The following is a 9,240-nucleotide window of genomic DNA, read 5'->3' as shown; positions in this document are numbered from 1 at the left end:
TGGAATAGTGGCTTCATTGCAAATCATAGGTGACTCAGCTTCATCTCTCCTGTTGCTCAGAGAGCATTCCCCTGATTTGGATAAGCAGGAAGCAAGCATGACCCAAAACTCTATTCTCAAAAAATAAATGTGAGGTCATTATGTGGCTCTCACCTTGGAGTGAGGCCCACATTTTAGATACCCTGGAGCTCCCAAGTGTACCCCAGTGAGCCTGACATTAAGTACCTAGTTATTTGCTGTTCTCTTCTGAGATACATCTAAACTTAGACTGATTTTTTTTATCTCTATTCTGCTTTCAGCTAACTTCAGTCAACCTGAAATTATGCCAATGTCTAATAAAACAGAAAATTTGTACATTAATTTGACCTGCTCATCCACACAAGGTTACCCAAAACCTAAGAAGATGAGTTTTTGGCTTACAACTGAGAATTCAACTATTGAGTATGATGGTGTCATGCAGAAATCTCAAGATAAGGTCACAGAATTGTACAACGTTTCCATCAGCTCATCTCTTTCATTACCTGATACTACAAGTAATAAGACCATCCTCTGTGTCCTGGAAACTGAAGAACCAGCGAAGATGCGGCTTTTCTCCTCACCTTTCTATATAGGTAAAGCTGCTTCCTAAGACTATTATACACAAATGCTTAACATAGATCATCCAGAGTCCCTGCCTGATAGGAAACCTCCAACCAGGCCATTTTATGATGCCCTTAGGAAGGTCCTGTTAGAGGACTCCTCACCTAAGTGATATAGAGACCCAGGAGGCCATGAGCTTACAATGCACATGAAGAAAACATGTTCTTAGCCCTGACACTTATCCAATCATTTGAGCTCCTTTTGGATGGAGGATTCTGAAGTTTTGGTCAGGAAGCACAGGATTTTTCCAGGCTAGAATTCTTCCATTGATTAAAACACCCCCCACACACACACACATACACATACACACACACACACACCACATGCATAGGTACATACAGCACTTGCTATGAGCACAGAACCAATCTAAACATTATTGGTTGCAAAGGTGAAAACTAACAGGTGTAAAACATCCTCTCTATCCTTGAAGACCTTCCCTTATAATCAGAACACATGGAAAACAGGATTTGAAAAATGTTGAATTGGAATAGAAATTATATTCTATAAAAATATGTGACTGAGTTTATGGCCATTCTAAGGCAGGAAGATCCTTGAGGGTCCGAGAAGGTTTCCAAGGAAGAGAGATGCTGATAATACCAGAAAAGAAGTTATTGGGCTTGTTAAGTGAAAAGAGGGGAGGGCATTCTAGATGATGAGTTTACCAAATTTCAGCGACTTCCTAAGTGGAGAAAATTCGAGACATTCTCTGTGATTAGCAGGTGGTAGGGGCACAGTGGATAGCTGCTTCTGATATAAGTGCAGAAGGTATATCAAAGAAAGGCTTAGGGCAAAAATGCTTGTGGCAGGTTCACAATGCTCTACAGGGACCAGTGCAGTGGAGAAAAGGATTGAACCTAAGCAGTATCCACTGGTAGAAGCCCGACATTTTAAAGTCGTGGCTTTGCCTCAGAGGGCATGTATCTAGATTTGAGACTTTCCTTTGGACAAGCAGTAACTGCAAGATTCTCTCCTGAAATAAAGGTGCTGTGCACCCACACCACCCCGTCACTGCTTGTAGCTGACCTTGACCCGCTGCATCAGCCTTCCACTTGCCTTGGTCCTCTTTCCAGCTCTGACTGGTTGGCTTTCCCCTTCCAGTGACATCCGTCCAATTCCTTGCTCTATCTCCTGGTATCTTGTTGTTCAGACATAACATGGCCTGTGGGCATACGGTTATGGACATTCCCAAGGGCCAATCCCTATGAACCAACTTTAAAACTATGCCAGTTTTCTCTCCTAGAATTGACGTCCATCTAGCCTCTGGGTGTCCAGCAAATGGGGGAGATACCCAGCCTGTCCCAGTTGCCTGCATTGTAACCTCTCTTGGCCTGATAAAAGCCTCTCCAAACTATACCTGAAGTTCAGTACCTTCTTGTAGCCGCTGATATCACCATATCTAACTTGCCCTGGTGCCCTCTGCTATGGCTCCCACAGAGTACAAATTGACATGATTTTGCCACCCCTTTAGCCTTGTCATGGCTCACCTTTTTGCTGCTTAACTTCTGTACTTCCAAAACCTCCCCAGTACCACCAGCTTCAGAGACATTTCAGTTCTAGTTGTCTAAGAAAGGGGTTTGACTCTCTGGGTTCCTATTCTGTGGCTTGATCAGAGATAGGTTAGACCCTTTTTGGATGTCAAAAGATAGTAGTCTTCACATTAACAAGTATAGCCACCCTTTACTGGGAGCCCAAACAGGCTCAAGAGGGATAAACTAGGAGAGACTCAAAGGGGATTGAATATGGGCTGCAAGGCCAACAACTCCTTTTCTTTATGTCCCAGGATCAGGGCACATGCCCACAAATTGTAACTAAGCTAACAAGCAATTTCTTGGCTTTATTTTTCCTATAATTTAGGATTAACTATTAGAACTGTTCCCAAAAGTGTTTGTAAAATGAGCAACTCGGTTCTTTTTTTTTTGTAACTCAGTTCTAAGCTTTCTCTATAAAGTCTCTTTTTCTAACTTTAGAGAAGTTAGAAAAGTTAGAAAAGTCTCTTTTTTTTCTAACTTCCCAGAAACTTAGGAGATGCCATCCAAAGAATTAAGTCCCGGCCTCCAGGGAGCTGATTTTAACCCTGATTCTTTAGGGCATAAAGAAATATCCAAGGCTTTCTAGTAGGGGGAGATGTCCCTCACTTCATAAGGTTATTGTGACAAATTGGCAAAGAAAAATGGTGACCTCAGTGGAAAAAAACAAACAAAGAACAAAAGCTGGAAGTAGGGCCTGTGAGGAAGCCTCTCTATGTGTCTTAAGTGAAAAGTGTCTGGAACCTGATCAGGAGACGGTAGTAGACAGGGGAGTCATCACAAGGGCAGCTTTAGGACCTGGGGACTGACTGCAGATGGGCAGCACAGTGCAGAGGGCAGCACAGTGCAGAGGACAGCACGCTCAGAGCCTCAGCACCTCAGCACGGATGGCTCACTCCAATTCTAGAATCATGGGCCAGGCTGACATGGGCAGTGTCATTTCCACCTCCAGGAAGAGAAGGCAGTTCAGTCCAGGTATTTGGCTAGACGCACAGGCCTAGTTCTTAGCTGCTGAGGCCTCGAGACTGGAACTTTCTGTGGCAGTGATTCTTAACCAATGTGCCACAGCACACTGGTGTGCCACAAAATTTTTTAAAGATCATCAATTAACTTATTTTCAAAAGAAGTTCAAAGCACAGTAAGTATATTCTTTTTTTATTTACTCTTTTTGTTTTTTAACAACACGATTTAAGTGTGCCATGAAGTTTAACTATCGGATCAAGTGGGCCATGAGATAGACAGGTTGAAAAACACTGGTGTATGGCTTCATGTTGTGGATTCCAGGCTCCTCTGGCCTTAGAACCCTGGGGAGAAACTGTACATAAGAGAACAACAGCTGATATAAACTTTTGTAAACAACTTTCCTGCCTGATTGAGAACTTATGGTCATTTTTAGCATCTGAGGACCCCCCTCACCAGGACAACAACGTCTGGATTGCAGCTGCACTTATATCAGTGTTCATTCCATGTGTGCTGTTACTTCTGTGGAGGTGCAAGAAGAAGACTCAACACGGTGTCTCTCATCAAAGTGGTGAGTCAGTCCTCGTCCTTCTTGCAGATTGCCATTGCTACTTGCTACTTTCCCATTGACCACTTTTTAGGGCTGGTTAGCTGAGCCCACAGGTGAAAAGTTGACAGGTTGTTAGAGGAAAAGGTTTTCCTTCAGGCTTTGGAGCCTATAAAGACTGTACTCAGCAGCTGATAATGTTTCTATGGAACTTCAAAGAAAGGAAACATCTCTAACCTAAGGTTTACACATGTACTTCTGGTTTCCAGGCAAAGATGGTTATTACTTGCTTTCCCTGTCTCACTTCATGTGGTTATTGTGACAAATCAATAAAGTAAAATAATGGAAATACTTCTGAATGTTAGAGGTTATGGACCTGGTCTGTACAAGCAAGGACATTTGCTGGAGGACTGCAAGATTTGCTTTTTTCGTCTCTAGGTTTCCTTGAAATCAGCTAAATGAAGTTTTCCTCAGTGACTTGTAAAAAATAATACTAAATTTTACTGCTTACCAAGTAGTACATATCCATTATCAAATACACCAAAAATTAAAATCACCTATAATTCTACCAGTAAAAAAAAAATGATTTTTTGGTGCATATCTTCCATATTTTTCTATGTATAAAGCTATGTTATTTTCCATAATTGGCATGATATTATAAGGGCTATTTTTCACAATTTGGATAATACTGTGAATACTGTTTCCTAAATTTGTTGTAATAAATGCAGCAAGACAATTTTCAATGTCATAAATATTCTACACCATCATTTTCAATGGCTACAAGGTATTCCATTATGTAAATATACATTAATTTATTTATTTAATCAAGTCCATTTGTTGGACACTCGGGTTGTTCACATGGAAGATATGGAAGATATGCACCAAAAGATATTCACATCGTTTTGCTATCATAAACAGGCTCCCCACTGACTTCTGTCGTAGAACTCTTTAATGGGAACAAAGTGGTTTTTCTGAGTTCATAATAATCCCATGCTTATCTGTGGTTTGGGTTGGTTTGGGCAAGGTTTTAAGATTGGTTTTGAGTTTATCTCAGGAAATGCCTCCAGCAGTAGTTAATTTGATTGGATCTAATAACTAAGGTATCCTTTCTACTTACTTATGGTGGAAAGCAGAAAATCTTATTTAAGATATACCTTAAAATCTGATTTTATTTATCTTAAAAAGAGGTGAGACCTTAGCAGTCATTGGTTGCATCATTTCACCCCGCTATATTTTAAAAATAGGAAGTTGGAGAATAATCATCAAATATAAATAAATTAATACAAAACATGTGGCAGATCCATTCAAACTGCTGAAGTATAAAGTGTGATGAGAGATTTCTATGATATAAAAGCATAAAATTCAGAGCACAATGTCAGATGTAGATAGCATATTATGCTTTCTCAGGCTTTGACTTTTCAAGGTGAGAGTTTTGAGCTTCTCTTTCTTTCAATCTCATTGCTATTTAGAACTAGCCAAATATGCAGAAACAACTTTAAGCTTAGGAATAGGCTGCTTCCTAAATTTGCTTTCACATTGGAATGATCAGCTTTCAAATGAAACAAAGCAGGGATACAGAAAAAGAGTAAGAATGTTTCTTCTGCCACAAGGCAACCAGAAAAATTTAGGAGACTAGATGAGGGAGTTAAAGACGGTGTGTGTGTGTCCACGTGAGAGAAGTTGGGAGTTGAAGAAGCTATGTGTGTGCAGGTGAGATGGTCAGATTGGGCTATGAATGGTAAGACGCATAAGACAGCAAGACAGAACAGCATATATACAACCCCCAAAAATGTGATAAATAATATTGGTAGGAAAAAGTTATTTGGTCAGTCACCTGTGCCAGTGAGGTTAGTCAAAGAGGGGAGACTTGATACTACTGGAGGGAAAGAGATTTGCCATGTATAATCAGGCTGTGTAGATATAAGATATTTATAAATTTGGGTTCTATAATTTCCGTAATATCTACCCTTGCTTTGGGTACTTCTGGCCTTGGCTGTATGATGAGCAGAGTAAAGCTCCCTACAAGATGCCTACCTCAGAGACTGTAGAACCTGTAGTAAGTTATCTTACATGCCAAAGGGGACCTTAGATAGGTGATTAAGGCACCAACTGTGAGATGGTGAGATCAGCCTGAATTACTCAAATGGGCTTAGTCTGATTATGTGAATCAGTGAATGTTTCCCAGATAGGGTAGAGAGATGATCTAGGAGAAGGAGGAGAGATCTGAAGCTTAAGAGGGATGCCCCACTGCTGGCTTTGAAGACAGAAGAAGGAGGCCAGGAGGCAAGGAATGCAGTTAGCCTTTAAAACCTGGACATGGCTCTCAGTGGACAGCCAGCCAACAAGGAGGAAATGAGATCTCAGTTCTACAACCACAAAGAACTAAATTCTGCCAACAGACAAACATGGAAGCAGTGATGACCCATCCACCGAAACACAAGCTTACTGATAACCATTAAGAATTTCTCCCCAAAGGATCTTTCTCCTAAACCAACATCAATCCTTTTCTCAGAGGAGACAGCCCTCAAAATAACTAAACTGGCATCAAAAGTCCTGTTCTGTGTTTGTTCATTAATTATACTAATAGTTTTTATGCTACAACCATGCATATTTACCCTGTTTATGCTGTTTAAATGAATAAAAGGGAGATTCGTGGTTATTTTAGTTAGTTTCCAATCTCTCTTCTGCTTTTTGTTTTGTCGAATGTGCTATAAAGCATGAGAATTTTTATCCATGTAGTACTCACTATTTTTTCCAAGTCAGAAGTCACCTTATCAGTTTAACTGTTGAGGAAAAAGGCAAAAATAGCTTCTCCTAAAATTTTACTTCTGCATTTGGGCTTTATGGGACTGACATGTGTATACAGGTATCCATAAAGTTCATGTGCAATTTAAAATAGTTGACTATTTTATGGAAACTCTTTATAATACTGCCCTGGAAACCAACAGTTTTTATAACTTGCCTCCCTAGAACAAAACTAAAACATTCTCAACTCTTTCAGGAATGAATTTTTAAAGGCCAAAATAGTACATAAATAGTTTTTTAACCAACATTTAAACAGAAACCTTCATAGGGCTTAAAAACTGAAAGTTGGTGATATCATCACATTTCCTCTTCAGAATGCTAAATTTGTCATCAAATCCAAAAGTTCAGAAGCTGCCTTTTTTATTGTCTGCTTTCATTTTTAAATAGAGGCTTGAAAAATATATATATGGTGATGATTTTATTATAGATGGTATGAAAGGATAATTTAATTATTCTGTGTTGGTCTATAAACATCTGAAATACTGTGTTCAGCTCTAAGTATCATTATTTTTAAGAGGAACATTGACAAAAATATAACCTAACCAGACTTATAAAGTGTCTGGGAGGTTAGTCAAATAAGAAATAAATAGCTCAAGGAACTGAGCTACTTCACCTGAAAGAAAGTCTGGGGAGGACACAAGTATGGCCTTCAAATATGTGAAAGCATTTGGATACAAAGATGATATTGACAGTGTGGTTCCCCCACAAAGGGGATATCAATGAATTAAAGTTATGAGAAGGTAAAAGAAAATGAGAGATTTTCTAACAATTAAAACTCTTTTGAAACTGTATGGAACAAATAGATTTCTGCTTCGTTCCACAAAAGATTAATTGCTATAGGAATTGTCTTCCTTCCATAAACAAAAGACAAAAATACATGAAACAACTGTTTTCAGACATTGGACAACAGACAGTGGAAAACTGTAGTCCCTGAGAGAAGGAAAAAGTTGAGATGCCCTGTGATTGCCCCAACTTTCTGCCTGGAATCAGTGTCCAGGCTTCTCTGAAGGTAGGAGAAGCCTAGATACCAAAACTAGAAAAAGACCTTCTTACAGGAGAAAAAACTACAAATATCCCTTTCGAATACAGATGCCAAAATTCTTAACAAAGTTAGCAACTAAAATATAGCAATATATTTAACACAGTAATGAAAGTATTAGCTATCGCAATCAGGCAAGAGCAGGGTATCAAGGGTATCCAAATAGGATCAAAGGAGATCAAACTCTCAGTTTTCACTGATGACATGATCCTATACCTGGAAAATCCCAGGTACTCAACTTCAAAACTCTTAGAAGTGATCAAGGAACACAGCAGCGTCCCAGGATACAAAATCAATACTTACAAGTCAGTAGCTTTTATATATGCCAACAATAGTCAAGCTGAAAAAACAATCAAGGACTCTATTCCTTTTGCAATAGTGCCAAAGAAGATGAAATATCTGGGAATTTACCTAACAAAGGACGTGAAAGATCTCTATAAGGAGAACTATGAAACTCTGAGAAAAGAAATAGCTGAAGATGTTAACAAATGGAAGAACATACCGTGTTCGTGGTTGGGAAGAATCAATATTGTTAAAATGTCCATACTATGCAAAGCAATGTACAGATTTAATGCAATCTCTATTAAAGCACCATTGTCATACTTTAAAGAACTTGAAAAAATAATACTTCATTTTATATGGAATCATAAATCCTTGAATAGCAAATACATTACTCAGAAATAAGAAAAATCAGGAGGTATCACATCACCAGACTTCAGGCTATACTATAAATCTATAGTGATCAAAACAGCATGGTACTGGCACAAAAACAGAGCCATAGATTTATGGAACAGAATAGAGAAACAGGAGATGAACCTAGCTACTTATTGCCATTTGATCTTTGACAAGCCTATCAAAAATATTCAGTGGGGGAAAGACCAACCCCCCTATTTAACAGATGGTGCTGGGTGAACTGGCTGGTCTCCTGTAGAAGATTGAAACTGGACCCCCACCTTTCAACATTAACAAAAATTGATTCTCATTGGATAAAAGATTTAAACTTAAGACATGAAACTATAAAAATACTAGAAGAGAGTGCAGGGAAAATACTTGAAGAAATTGGCCTGGGAGAATATTTTATGAGGAGGACCCTCCAGGCAATTGAAGCAACACCAAAAATACATTACTGGGATCTGATTATACTAAAAAGCTTTTGCACAGCCAAGAGCACTGTAAGTAAAGCAAACAGACAACCTTTAAAATGGGAGATTTTTGCAAGTTATGCTTCTGACAAAGGTCTGATAACTAGAATCTACCGAGAACTCAAAATAATCAATAAGAAAAGAACCCCATATCTATGTGGGCAAGAGACATGAACAGAAACTTCTCTGATGAAGACAGGTGCATGGCCTACAAACATATGAAAAAATGCTCATCATCCTTAATTATCAGAGAAATGCAAATCAAGAGCACTTTGAGATATCATCTAACTCCAGTAAGATTAACCCACATCACAAAATCCCAAAACTACAGATGTTGGTGTGGATGTGGAGAGAAAGGAACGCTTCTACACTGCTGGTGGGAATGCAAGCTAATACGGCCTTTTTGGAAAGAAGTTTGGAGAACACTCAAGGAACTAAAAGTAGACCTACTATTTGATCCTGCAATTCCTATACTAGGTATATACTCAGATGATCAAAAATTATTTTACAACAAAGACATTTGCACCAGAATGTTTATTGCAGCCCAATTCATAATAGCCAAGACATGGAAATAGCCCAAGT

At 38.9% G+C, this 9,240-nt stretch overlaps 1 protein-coding gene across 3 annotated transcripts in view; it reads left to right on the top strand.

The window, feature by feature from the left end:
- Window positions 1-9,240, top strand: part of CD86 (CD86 molecule) — a 63,578-nt gene that overhangs the window by 48,615 nt on the left and 5,723 nt on the right. For all 3 annotated transcript variants that reach the window (XM_023516330.1, XM_023516331.1, XM_012808404.2), the window contains 2 exons: window positions 300-611; window positions 3,562-3,696. In XM_023516330.1, the coding sequence (XP_023372098.1) occupies window positions 300-611; window positions 3,562-3,696 (447 nt within the window). The remainder of the gene's footprint in view (window positions 1-299; window positions 612-3,561; window positions 3,697-9,240) is intronic.

Source organism: Otolemur garnettii, unplaced genomic scaffold (assembly GCF_000181295.1).
Source record: "Otolemur garnettii isolate 467f Iridium unplaced genomic scaffold, OtoGar3 scaffold00089, whole genome shotgun sequence".
NCBI lineage: Eukaryota > Metazoa > Chordata > Mammalia > Primates > Galagidae > Otolemur > Otolemur garnettii.
This window is presented reverse-complemented; position numbering and strand designations above follow the sequence as displayed.